The sequence below is a fragment of the Solenopsis invicta genome, chromosome 16 (assembly GCF_016802725.1).
Source record: "Solenopsis invicta isolate M01_SB chromosome 16, UNIL_Sinv_3.0, whole genome shotgun sequence".
Taxonomy (NCBI): Eukaryota; Metazoa; Arthropoda; class Insecta; order Hymenoptera; family Formicidae; genus Solenopsis; species Solenopsis invicta.
The window spans coordinates 10,560,017-10,572,195 of record NC_052679.1 but is presented as its reverse complement, the minus strand read 5'-3'; the positions used below and the strand labels follow the sequence as shown (position 1 = coordinate 10,572,195).

At 29.2% G+C, this 12,179-nt stretch overlaps 3 protein-coding genes across 6 annotated transcripts; 1 reads left to right on the top strand and 2 right to left on the bottom strand.

The window, feature by feature from the left end:
• The first annotated feature begins 336 nt into the window (after nt 1-336).
• On the top strand, nt 337-2,245 carry LOC113004121 (myb/SANT-like DNA-binding domain-containing protein 3). The gene is made up of 5 exons (XM_039458161.1): nt 337-660; nt 773-883; nt 971-1,119; nt 1,441-1,536; nt 1,607-2,245. The coding sequence occupies exons 1-5, from the start codon at nt 363-365 to the stop codon at nt 1,991-1,993; spliced, it is 1,041 nt and encodes a 346-aa protein (XP_039314095.1). The 5' UTR covers nt 337-362; the 3' UTR covers nt 1,994-2,245.
• Nucleotides 2,246-2,629: 384 nt separating this feature from the next.
• LOC113005046 (putative nuclease HARBI1) lies at nt 2,630-5,837 on the bottom strand. 2 transcript variants are annotated; one of them, XM_039458158.1, is made up of 5 exons: nt 4,518-5,837; nt 4,246-4,456; nt 3,619-3,905; nt 2,940-3,528; nt 2,630-2,764 (listed from the first exon to the last, which is right to left on the bottom strand). In XM_039458158.1, the coding sequence occupies exons 2-5, from the start codon at nt 4,452-4,454 to the stop codon at nt 2,752-2,754; spliced, it is 1,098 nt and encodes a 365-aa protein (XP_039314092.1). In that variant the 5' UTR covers nt 4,455-4,456; nt 4,518-5,837; the 3' UTR covers nt 2,630-2,751. The 2 variants fall into 2 exon arrangements, with proteins under 2 accessions (XP_039314092.1, XP_039314091.1); XM_039458157.1 differs by having other exon boundaries at nt 2,689-2,764; nt 4,527-5,837.
• A 355-nt stretch (nt 5,838-6,192) lies between these two features.
• Nucleotides 6,193-10,568, bottom strand: LOC105200996. Of its 3 annotated transcripts, none has more exons than XM_011168812.3 (5): nt 10,277-10,568; nt 9,034-9,198; nt 8,847-8,969; nt 8,299-8,458; nt 6,193-8,210 (listed from the first exon to the last, which is right to left on the bottom strand). In XM_011168812.3, exons 2-5 carry the CDS (start codon nt 9,190-9,192, stop codon nt 7,567-7,569), a joined length of 1,086 nt encoding a protein of 361 aa, XP_011167114.1. In that variant the 5' UTR covers nt 9,193-9,198; nt 10,277-10,568; the 3' UTR covers nt 6,193-7,566. The 3 variants fall into 3 exon arrangements, with proteins under 3 accessions (XP_011167114.1, XP_011167115.1, XP_025995753.1); XM_011168813.3 differs by having other exon boundaries at nt 9,043-9,198; XM_026139968.2 differs by having other exon boundaries at nt 9,034-9,209; nt 10,277-10,510.
• Between the last annotated feature and the right edge of the window lie 1,611 nt (nt 10,569-12,179).

The window sequence follows — 12,179 nt, the reverse complement described above, 5'->3', positions numbered from 1 at the left end:
TTCTAAGAATTGGAGAAAGATAAGGAGTAAGTTGAACTAATGCCCGTTTCTACCAATTCGGAGTTTAACTACGGTTTAATAAAACTTGAGTTAACATTAACTGTCAGATTAACATTGATTGGTTTCTACGAACACTCCATCTGGAACGTTTAGCTAACTTATAACTTGTGCAACATAACTTTAGGAAATTTAGGAATATTGATGCTGATTGGTTCAGCGGTTGGTCTAACGGAAATGTCGTGCAAATCTCATAACCTCATCTCCGTGTAGTGTCACATATATATATATATATATATATATATATATATATATATATATATATATATATATATATATATAATATAAAAATTAAACAATTATATATGAGTGAAAACAAAATGGCAAACAAACCACGTAAACGTGCTCAGAATTTCTCCGAAGCGGAAAAAATATGTTTAATAAATTTAATACAACAATATAAGGACGTTCTGGAAAATAAAAAATCTGATGCGGTAACCTCAAAGGATAAAGACAAATGTTGGAAAGTGATAGAACATTTATTTAATAGTAGATCTTCGGGCGAATTTCGAAATTCTGAAGTTTTGAAAAGCTGCTGGGATAATTTAAAGAAAAAAACAAGAAAATTTTTTGCTGACGAAAAAATGCAACTATATAAAACAGGTAAATATATATTATTTTACGTTTTTTTTTTATAGCATTAGGATAAACAAATAATAATTTACTAAAATATATTTTTAAATAATAAAATTCTATGTTATTATTTTAACATTAGGTGGAGGACCTTATGTTTCCAAATCAGATGTGATTCTGGAACGTGCTCGAGAGATTATTAAACCTTCAGTTGACGGTTTAACTAACAACTTTGATAGTGATGATATAACAGGTAAAACATGTTAAATGGATATCACTGAAAGCTATATAATAATGTATATATGTATCAAATATATTACATGTATTTCTACTTTTGTAGATAACAATATAAATCCGTGCAAACTTCCTTGCACAAATTTAAATAAAAATTTAAATGAAACAAGTGATGATGATTATACTATGCTTGAATGGCTCGATGAAAATAATGATAATACCAATGATAGCCTGCATGAAAATGATGTACTAAATGTAAGTATTAAAATATATATGTATTAAGGTCTAAATTTATCATAGTTTCTCAGATCTCATTACCAGTAGTCTTATCTTGTATACTATGTTTTGCCATACGCGAGACATAGACAGATTTGAGATCTGGAAAATGTCTATGAATTCGAACCTAATATATATTATATTATTATTAAAAATATTTTATCTCGTTGAAAAAGCAAAAGCAGAAAATTACAAAAAAACCAATATAATAACTAAACGTTCATGATCTTTTTAAATGTATTTTATTATCCAAATACACGCAAGTTTAACAATTAATATATTAAACGTATTAATTTTTAGTTATTTAAAAAGCAAAGCACCGCTGGCATGGAGAAAGCAATGGAAGACGATACTGAAAGTGACATTAATTTAGAGTTAAACACAAATAATTTACATGTAAGTTTAAATAAAATTTTGTTTTTTTTTTTACATATTTCTTATTATTATATGTATGTTTTTGTTTTAGCGCACCGATAACAAGAATTTAAAAAGCAAACTGCAACAATCGAAACAAAACATTGATAAAACATCTGCAGTAGGAGTACTAACAAGTAATATAAGTACTCCACTTAAAAGAAGAAAGCTTTTGGACAGTTCAGGAAATAAAGAACGATATAAGAAACAAGAATCTATAATTTCGAAAATAGCACAGTGTAATGTATTAGGAGACTCAAAAATAGAACTTGTGCAATTTATGATAGAAGATTTAAAGAAGAAAAGCGATGTTGAGATAGACATATTGAAAACGCAACTCCAAAAAGAGAAATTGGAAGTACAAATATTGCAAAAGGAACTAGAATTAAAAGAAAATATGTTACAAAGCAAGCAACAAAAGTTAATGTTTAATGTTTAATTTTTAATTTCTTTTATAATTCTTTAATTTCTTTTTTAATTTTTTAGTTTCATGTAAAAGACTGATATACTTCATACATTTTATAATAATTTGAAATCATTTGATAAAAAAATATTTAATTTCTTTTGTTTGCGCAACACAATATTTGTTTGCATATTCCAATGTAAGCCAGAAATGCATATTTTTGCCAATATTTGTTCTTGCTAATATTAAAAGTTTGATTAACATATTCTTGCCAAACGTTTTGAAAAATAATAAGAAAATCTATTCGCATTGTGATCATAATGTGATGTAATAACATATTTTAATTTAAAAAGTAAATTTTAAAGAAAAATGTTCCTGTTTTTATGATATTAAAATAATAATAAAAATATGTTTTGTTAAATACTAAATATATTTAAAATGTGATCATAATGTAATGTAATAACATATTTTAATTTAAAAAGTAAATTTTACAGAAAAATGTTCCTGTTTCTGTGATATTAAAATAATAATAAATATATGTTTTGTTAAATACTAAATATATTTAAAATAAAATATATAACTATATGTTATAGAATAATATACATAAAATATATATGTATATTTGAAATAAATTTATCAAACTAATATATTATATAATGGTAGCAACTAATATGTAGTTGGTAGCTTTTTATTTAATCCTCTATTGTCATATACATACACACAAATATTTATCTGCAAACATTATTTATAACTTTATTTCCAATATGTCTTCCTATAGATACAAATTTAGTACTCTATTGCAACAAGCTGAAAAAGAAAAATATATTTCTTATATAAAAATATATATTAATATTGAATAACTTATATACATTATTTATATTAAGATACAATTACATTGATATATATGTATAACTGTGTATTAATATACATACAAACTACAAATATCAAAGCGTTACTTTTACATAAAAGCTTGGCAACATACTTGGTAAAGTAGTTATGAATTATTTCTGTTCGAGTTTCTGCACCATTAATTTCGTTGTTATTAATTCTATCGTTGATAACATTACATGCTGCTAACATATCATCCCATGGTGCGGGTAAATCCAAATCTGGGTCGATATCTGGCACCGCATCATTATTTCTTCTGGCAATATTATGAAGTACTGCTGTAGCAACAATGATAGGCATTATTCTGCATAAATGGTACCGCATACCAAGTGCTAGGATTGGAAATCTTCTTTTCCAGATACCGAATAAGCGCTCTATTAGATTTCGTGTACGAATATGTGATTCGTTATAAAGTCGTTCTGCAGCAGTTTGTGGATTTAACAACGGAGTTACAAGATACTGCTTTGAAGGATAAGCAGAGTCTCCTAGTAATAAACTATTGCCGTATGCTCCATCTTCAAAGTTTGCTCGCAAGCGACTGTTATTAAAAATAGTGCTATCGTGCACTGATCCTTGCCAACGAGCAATTACATTAGTTATTTCTAAATTACTATTACATACTGTTTGGACGTTTAAAGAAAAGTAACCTTTTCTATTGCGGAATAATTCAGCATTTTCCCCACCTATAATAAGCATAATATAAGTGTAATAGGATAATAAATTTATTTAAATTGAGATAAACAAAGAATACTATATCTCATGATAACTTTTACCAAATGATTGGACACGTATATGTGTACAATCTATGCAGCCAATAATTCTTGGAAAGCGAGCAATATTATAAAAACGCAATTGTTCTTTTCTTATATCTTGTTCGGTACTTGGGAATTGAATATATCGAGGTCGTAGCCTGGCAATAGCTGCACTGACTCTGTGAACTATATAATGGGCAGACGTTGTGCTTACACCAGAAAAATCAGCCATTGTTATGAGGAATGAACCAGTAGCATACATGCGAAGTGTTAATAATAATTGTACCATAGGAGATATGGCATTATTCCTAAAAAAAAATATATATACATATTTATTATATATTTTTCTTAATGCTTACAAATTTGTTATTATATTTTACACAATAAGTTCTTTACAATTTTTTTGAAAAGAGGCTGATAGCATCATTATAATTGACAAATAAATTTAATTTGGAATATTAATTATTTCTAGCTTCAATTTATAACTACTTTCAGATAAACTGTGTTCGACACGCAGTTACGAATAAACTCAAAAATATAATTTGTTATTGCATATAAGAAAAAAAATTATTGCAACGAGAACTAGCTCCTCGACTTTCTTGGTGTTTTATAGTTACTAAAAAATTCAATTGTACAATTTTAACTTACCGATTAGTAAAAAATTCTAATTCTTCTCTAATTTCTTCTAATATTAATAACACAGATTGTTTATTTAATCGAAATCGCATCTTAAATTCCAAATCATCTAATTCTTCAATATAATTTATACGTTGCTTAAATTTCTTTCTTCTTCGGTGTTGTACTTCATAATATTCATCATCGGAGGATGATAATATGATATTGAATAAATTTGCCATATCTAAAAATATAGATCAAAAAGTCATAAAGAATTGCTTTCTTATTTCAGATAGGCTAGTTACTTTCTTAACTGGAGCAGTAAAAGAGATTAAACGGCCAAAATCGGCCGTTTAGATTGAACTCAGTTTACATAAGTTTGAACTTAAACAAATCGTTGGTTGAAACCAATATTTTGCTAAACTTAGGTTAACTGAATGTCACTAGGGATTAAATATTTAAACTACGTTGGTAGAAACGGGCATAAGATCAAAGTTAATCTATATTGGAGAAAATGGGCATTATAGTAGTACCGCAGAAGTAATGATGTATAATAAATCTCCTGCAAAATTATGAAATGTATTTTTGGCAATGATACGATATACAATGCAATGTATGTCATATGAGGCCTGTTTTATATGACCAAATTTTCTGCATGATTCATTTTTCCTCAATTTTTTTTATGTTGAAAAAAAATAAAAAAATGACAACTATACAGGAAGTTCAAAAGCTAAGAATAATAAACATTGGTAATGTGTCATAAATATAAAAATATACAAAAAACGGATAAATGGAAAGGAAGAACGCGAGTGTCATCATTAAACAAAATAATTATTTTCTAAAAAATTTATATTTATTTGTAAAAAAATAAAAATTGTATTAGAGATAATTATAAGAAATTACAAAAGTCATAAAATTTTAGACAGATTTTCACAAGTCATTTTTTAAAATTTTTTAAAACCTCTTGTTTTGTTTAAAATCAAATCAACTATATATTACAACGATATATTTTTTATTAAATTAAATAAATATAATTACCAAACCATGTAGTTTGAGCTTAATAACGGTAAAAAAAATTTTATGTGTATTTATATAATATTATTCAATTTGATAGTTCAACTGTTATAATCAAATGCAATAACATTTAATTATAATAGTTGAACTATCAAATTTAACTATCGTATCATTGGGTGGATCCCGATAGCGCACGGGACTGATAGCCCACCACCACTCACAACGGCGGGTCCCGATAGCGCACATCCCGATAGCACACAAACCACTCACAATGGCAGATGCCTAGAGATTTTCCGTAGGTTGGGTTAGATAAGTCAAGATGATTGGTTGGTGGGCTATCGGGATGTGAGCTATCGGAATCCTCCCCACTCACAACGGCCGATGCCTAGAGTTTTTTCGTTGTTTGAGTTAGACAAGTTAAGATGATTGGTTGGTGGGCTATCGCACCGTGCGCTATCGGTTCTCGTCCCGTATCATTGCCATAGTTTTGCTATTATATACTTTGTTTGGTAATTGGCTTTTGCGATTTTTTATTCAAAGTCAAAATTTAATATAACGTGTCATTATTTTATATTTTATGTTATGGCAATTCTTCAATGTATTGCACGGAATGCACATAATTTTTTCCTTAAAAAAATTAACTAAATTATATTTATTTGCATCAAATTTCCTTTTCAAACGTGGAAGATATTGTCTGATAACAATTTTCATTTGGTGAAAATATTTAAATGTTGTGTCATTAACAAAAAACAGCGTATTACGTCGAAAACATTTTAATTGAACAAATTGTGCATATTTAAAAGATAAATTGTATGTAAAAGATCCAGCGAAATTTAAACACATTTTACATGAAATATTATATTTTGAAATCCGAGAAAGAATATATTCGGCAATATTGTATAATATATTAAGTTCAATGATTCCTAAATTTATTTCTTTTGCTGAAACATGAGGGACAGGTAGCACTTTTTTTGTTTCTTTTACTTTGGGTTTAATCAACAAATTACCAGCAATTAATCTGTCATCTTCTTCATAACTAAAGTTACCTACTGGCTTTAAATATTCTGATACCGCGATGATTTTCAAACTTTGTTTAAATTGTAAAGAGTTTGGGCTAGGTTGTTTAGCTTTAACAGAGCAAAATATATTTTCGACACAATCGGATGTTAATCGACCTGCTAATACGTACAGATAGCCTTTTTCATTAATTAAGTACATCGACATTTTGATGATGGATTTAGTACTAATAATAACTCCACGTTGCACGGGTTTAAATTGCGTATCTTTATCAATTATCATTTCTTGGAAAAGTTGTATAATAGACTAAAAATGCAACAGATTCTTCAAATTTTTTTTCGAAAATTCATCACCTGGAGTTTGCCTCATGCGACTTTTTGAGTTCGTGAGGTTATTAATGTAAACCACTTTGAAATGTGTTTAATGAACAAGGCTGTTGTCCAATATTCTTTTTTAGATTTTTGAATCCCGAGAAAGTTCAGACTGGCACTAACATAGCGAGATAAAAAATTTTTAGCTTTGTTGACTTTCATTTTATTAAAAATACCATTTGAGAAATCGTCTACTTTCATTTTTGATGCTAATTTTAATTGCAAACTGTTTTGAAATTCAGCAAGTTCTTTTAAATGCAAACTATTAACTACAGAGAATAATAGTTTGTTTTCATTAATGAATTTCAAAGGCAAGGTAATAGTTTTGTTATTAAGCAAACAGAATTTTAGATTCTTCAATAGATAACCAGGGTCAGCAATAAACCAAAACTTACGATTTTTGTCAGGATGAGTTATTGAGTTTGTTATTGTTGAATTGTGTCCAGCAAAACCAACAAGTAACTGACCTCACATCGCTAAATTATTCGAACCTATGTCGTTTGTAACACTATGTACATAAAGTCCGATATTTTCAGCTTTTTGAATAATTTCAAGTACGATAGAGTGTAACAATGCTCCATCGTAACTATCAGGTGTTAAATAAAAAGCAATAATTTGTTTCCAACGTGAGAAGATGCCAGCTAGTATAAAAATTAAAGTATGCATCAGCATTTTTTTTTATATAAAGCAAGAAACAAAAAGTGGAAAAATTATATAGAAAAAACCAAAAGAATCAAGGTTGTATAATAACTTAAACTAATTAAAAAATTAAAAGTTAAATAAAGTTAACAAGCTAATAATTTTTAACTTGATTTAGTCTAAAAGATTTATATTAAAAGTTAGACGAACAAAAAGTTTTTCAACCTTGAAGAACTCAACCTCAAAGAATAAGATAAAAAAAAGGAATTTTGAAACAACTTGAAATATAAGACAAGAATTAGTATAGTAGTTTTTAAAATTTGTCACAAATAGAAGAGAAAGAACGTGGAGAAGTACCATTACCAGTACGTGTGGAAAAGAACGCAATTCCACAATGTGATTGTGTAGAGTTTAATTGTTCTCCCGGTGTAATGCTCATTTCGTCTAATGCAATCATACAATTTCTTTTCCTACTATCTTTAAATGAAACGACTTTGTCTTCTGACAATTTAAAAACATCGTTGAAAATCCCTTCTTCAAAGTTGATACCTTCCAATTTTCTTTGAAGTGTACGTTCAGATGGTAGAGGAATTTTTTCCTTCAGTAGTTGTTGGTAACCACTAGAACCGCAGAAAAACTTTAATCGGAGCGCTTTTTTAATGGTGTCGTTAGACCACATGTGGCCCCGTGTGGATCGACGCGTAAGAGCTTCTAGTTGGTCATCATTGAATATCTTTTTTAATGCTGATTCCAAGCTTACGTGATGTTTTAAGTTGTTCTTCATTGTAGTTAATCTCTTAATGTGTTTTTTTAACACATTATTAGATTTATTACTTTTCAAGATAATTTTGTTGGCTAAATCAAGTTTTTTATTTATTTCTCGTAGTTGTTCCTCTAAACATTTAACTTTATCAAATACATCGTTGTACTTTTTTTCTGAAGTATAAGCGAAGTAATCTACAAAATAATATAACGTGTCATAAAAGTACAGTAATAATAAATAATAATAAATAACTTAATAATATATTATAATAAATAGTGTTACCATAAGAATTCGATTGTTCCGGTGAGTGAGAAGTAATTGATACTTCCAAATTACTCGAAGTAACATCTGATCCAAGAGACTCATTATATTTTTTCTCATTATTGTCTGTATGGAATGTTCCAAATATAGGTTGACTTTGCAAAGATTTATTAGTTTGATCCTATAAAGGTTTATCATATTCATGAAAATTTTATTTTGTCTTTAATAGTTGAAGTGTTCTAATGATTTAAATATGTTAAATAATTAAATTTTAAGACTTTCACCAAGTAAAAATATTTATATTTTCTTTATAAATAAGAATACAGATGTAATTAAGTTCAATGAAAATTGAAAATTCCATATTGATCGCAGCCTTCAAATCAGTATTATTTTTCATTATTAGTGATAAGTTAAAATACACTTTTTACGTATTTATCAAATATTGTTGCAATAAACTTTGTTTCAGAGAAATACTGATATTTATAATAAAATAATAACATTATTTTACAAAGTATTGTGCATGCATTGCTCAATCTTTTTACAAAGATACATTAAAAAAGAGAACTCACTGTTGTAGTAATATATGTTCCACTTTTATCCCGAGGAGAAAAAATTGTAGGTATAGCGTTTAACTTCAATTTTTGCTTTCCGTCAACTCGTATTTTCTCCCACATTTCACTTGCAAAATGTTTCTATAAAAATTTTTGATATCATTAGTTTTTATTTTTATAACTAAAAAAAAACAAATTAAATTACCTCACATACAGCTGAATTAATTGTCGGTTCCCAATTAGTTCTGCCTATACTAGAAATCCATAATTTCTTTTTTTTTGGATTACTTGGAAAGCGAGCCATGAAAATTTTTGAACCTTTTTTGTTGCGATTAACGCACCCAAGTATGCAACAAGTTGGCATGTTTGGCTAGAAAAATACTTTAATGTTATTTTATTTATTTTTCATATTTATACACATTACCATATTTGAAAATAAGTATTAATTAAACAAAAATGAAATCAATAAGCTCTATTTGAATAAATTCAAGAATTGTAAAGAAGAGCCTATGAGCCACGACAGATGTTGTCAAAAATATCTCAAATAAATTTCTGTATTTTGAATGTATTAGGACATAATAACAAACGTTTCGATTTCGTACAAATGGTCTTTTTCAGTGTATAAATCTTCTAACAGTTCTGCGCGTGTGGAATTACATATTTTGTATCCAAGTAGTGTTTGCAATCATGTCTTTTGTTAATTGTTATTCTTTAAAACGACTATGTTTCTTGGGGCGTTTAGAACATCTTAGTTGCTATTCTGCAACACCGTTCTGACTAAGTATATCTTATAATCTACAAATCTGAGGAAAGTGCTTTGTCTCTAAACGACAAAACATCTTCTGTGGGGTCTACAATGCAGTCGTTAAGATGTTACAACTCTGCGACTGACCAATCACAGAAGAAAAAATGATATATTTTCTTCTTTGATTAGTCCGTCGCAACGTCATAACATCGTAACGACTGTATTGTAGACGACGCATTCCTTAGATTTGTAGATTATAAGATACTTAGTTAGAACAGTGTTGCAGAATAGCAACCCAGTCAACTAAGACGTTCTAAACGCCCCAAGAAACATAGTAGTTTTAAAGAATAACAATTAACAAGAAACATGGTTGCGAATACTACTTGCATACAAAATATGTAATTCCACAGAACTGTGCGCAGAACTTGCGCAGAACCGTTAGAAGATTTATACACTGAAGAGGACCGTTTGTACGAGGTCGAAACGTTTGTTATTATGTTCTAATATATTTAAAATACAGAAATTTATCTGATATATTTTCGACAACATCTGTCACGGTTCATTAGCTCTTCTTTACAATTGTTGAATTTAGTAGTTAATGTTTTTATTGTTAATAAATTGTCATTAATATTTTCATTACTTTAAAAAATAAGGTTAGAAAATAGTTATAGTAGTAGTTATCATAGACTGATCAAAATATTACCTTTTTAATTTTTCAATCAAACAGTAAGGATCTTGTGTACTCATCACAGGTAACATTCAGTTACTGATATCAGAAAACAGTGAATAAATAAACGTGCGCACCACATCACCAAAGAGATTATTACTACACATTACACGAATGCAACGCATGTGGAAGAAACCATAGGCTTGTTTTCTATTCCTGCACTAGACTGCACTGGAACGTTCCATCCTGCTTTCACTAATAGCGTTTTCGATTGGGATGCACTGGCTGCACTCAGTGTCAGGCGCGTGTTCGATTGGCAGTGCCAATGCGCTAGTGTCACGTGTTCGTTTGAACGCACGACACTCGCATAGTGCGCACTCAGTGCGCACTAATAGTGTTTTTCATTGGGAAAACTAGTGCGCACTGAGTGTGCACTCGCCGCTGGCAATTGGACGTTTCGGTTCGCGCGATGACGGTGCCAACGGAAACGCCCAATTACCTGCAGCAAGTGCACATTCAGTGCGCACTAGTTTTCTCAATGAAAAACGCTATAAGTGACACGAGATATTTTGACCGTGCCAGTTCAGTGCACTGGATGCATGCAAGCATCAGTGCATTGTTGTAAGCAATAACGAACAAAGTTTCAAATTTGAAAAAATGAGCAATCCGGATTTGGATCTTTTTAATATTTTGGAGACATTTTTGGAATCTTCTTCTAGTTCAAGCGAGGAAGAAGAAATAATTGCAATTTTTTGAACTAGAAGAATGTTTCCAAAAACTGTAAATTATGTAGCATGTGTGAAAAAAAATAAATAATGATACCGTAAGTGTTATATCTTTTATACAAGTACATCGATTTTATACCTTTTTTAAAATATAATTAATTACTTGATGTAATATAATAGCATTTTTTAAATAATTATATACTATTTAATTACATATAGTAAAAATCATTACTTACTGAGCACAAGATTACTTTTTCGAGGTTACTTTTTTCTTTTTTGCGTGATCTAATTAACTCAAGTGACACTTGCACTGAAAATTGGGGCGTGTTCTTTTGCATTTGCACTATTCAGTGCAACTCATGGAACTTGTCCAGTGTTAGCGGGAACTGAGTGCGCACTGGTGCGCACTAATTTTTTCCCAATCGAAAACGCTATAACTTTCAAATATATATCTATTTCATTTTAAGTGCACACTAATTCAGGAAGTTCAGGAACAGAAAACAAACGGCATATAACATTTTCTCTAGGGCAAAAACGTGAAAAGTAAAAAGTTTAGGAGGGTTCCAGATGCGCACAAGCCCAATTGGACACCACCAATTATAGCGGCCGATGCCTAGAATATTTCCGTTGGTTGGGTTAGATTAGATTACGTGATTGGTGGTGTCCAATCGGGTCTGTGCGCATCTGGGACCCTCCCAAAAGTTTCACGTGAACTGCACGATCATGCCATTTGTTTTCTGGGGGTCAATCATGTAATTTCACGTGGAACTTTTCACGTTTCACTTTTCACTTTTCACGTTTCACTTTTCACTTTTCATTTTTCATTTTTCACTCAGAGAGTTCACGTGAATCTTTTCACACATAGCGATTATGTATGAATAATGCGCGGAAGTTTAGTTTAGGATCCGAAATTCACCATTAGAGTCTCTATCATTGCAACTATCAAGCGATCGTAAAAAAAGTTTCTACCTGCTTTTACAGTATAACTTCTACTGTAAAAATTTTATTATATAAAAAAATTGTAAAAAAAATATTCATAAATAAAAAAAAGCAATATTTCTTAGTTATATTGCATAAACTTAATTTACAAATATAATATATATTACATTTATTTTTAATGATCCATATATTGTAACAACTATTTTATTATGTAGTAATCTAATACTCAAAATTACATTGTAATTTAATTCAAACATTGTTTTTCAAAATTAATT

Coding starts and splice junctions, on each gene's coding strand:
- LOC113005046 (XM_039458158.1), bottom strand. CDS start 4,454: ATGGCAAATTTATTCAATATCATATTATCATCCTCCGATGATGAATAT. Junction 3,906..4,245: donor TTAGAATTTTTTACTAATCG/GTAAGTTAAAAT, acceptor ATTTTTTTTTAG/GAATAATGCCATATCTCCTA. Junction 3,529..3,618: donor TATACGTGTCCAATCATTTG/GTAAAAGTTATC, acceptor TGCTTATTATAG/GTGGGGAAAATGCTGAATTA.
- LOC113004121 (XM_039458161.1), top strand. CDS start 363: ATGAGTGAAAACAAAATGGCAAACAAACCACGTAAACGTGCTCAGAAT. Junction 1,120..1,440: donor ATGAAAATGATGTACTAAAT/GTAAGTATTAAA, acceptor ATTAATTTTTAG/TTATTTAAAAAGCAAAGCAC. Junction 1,537..1,606: donor TAAACACAAATAATTTACAT/GTAAGTTTAAAT, acceptor TTTTTGTTTTAG/CGCACCGATAACAAGAATTT.
- LOC105200996 (XM_011168812.3), bottom strand. CDS start 9,192: ATGCCAACTTGTTGCATACTTGGGTGCGTTAATCGCAACAAAAAAGGT. Junction 8,459..8,846: donor GAACATATATTACTACAACA/GTGAGTTCTCTT, acceptor AAACCTTTATAG/GATCAAACTAATAAATCTTT. Junction 8,211..8,298: donor GGAACAATCGAATTCTTATG/GTAACACTATTT, acceptor ATTATTTTGTAG/ATTACTTCGCTTATACTTCA.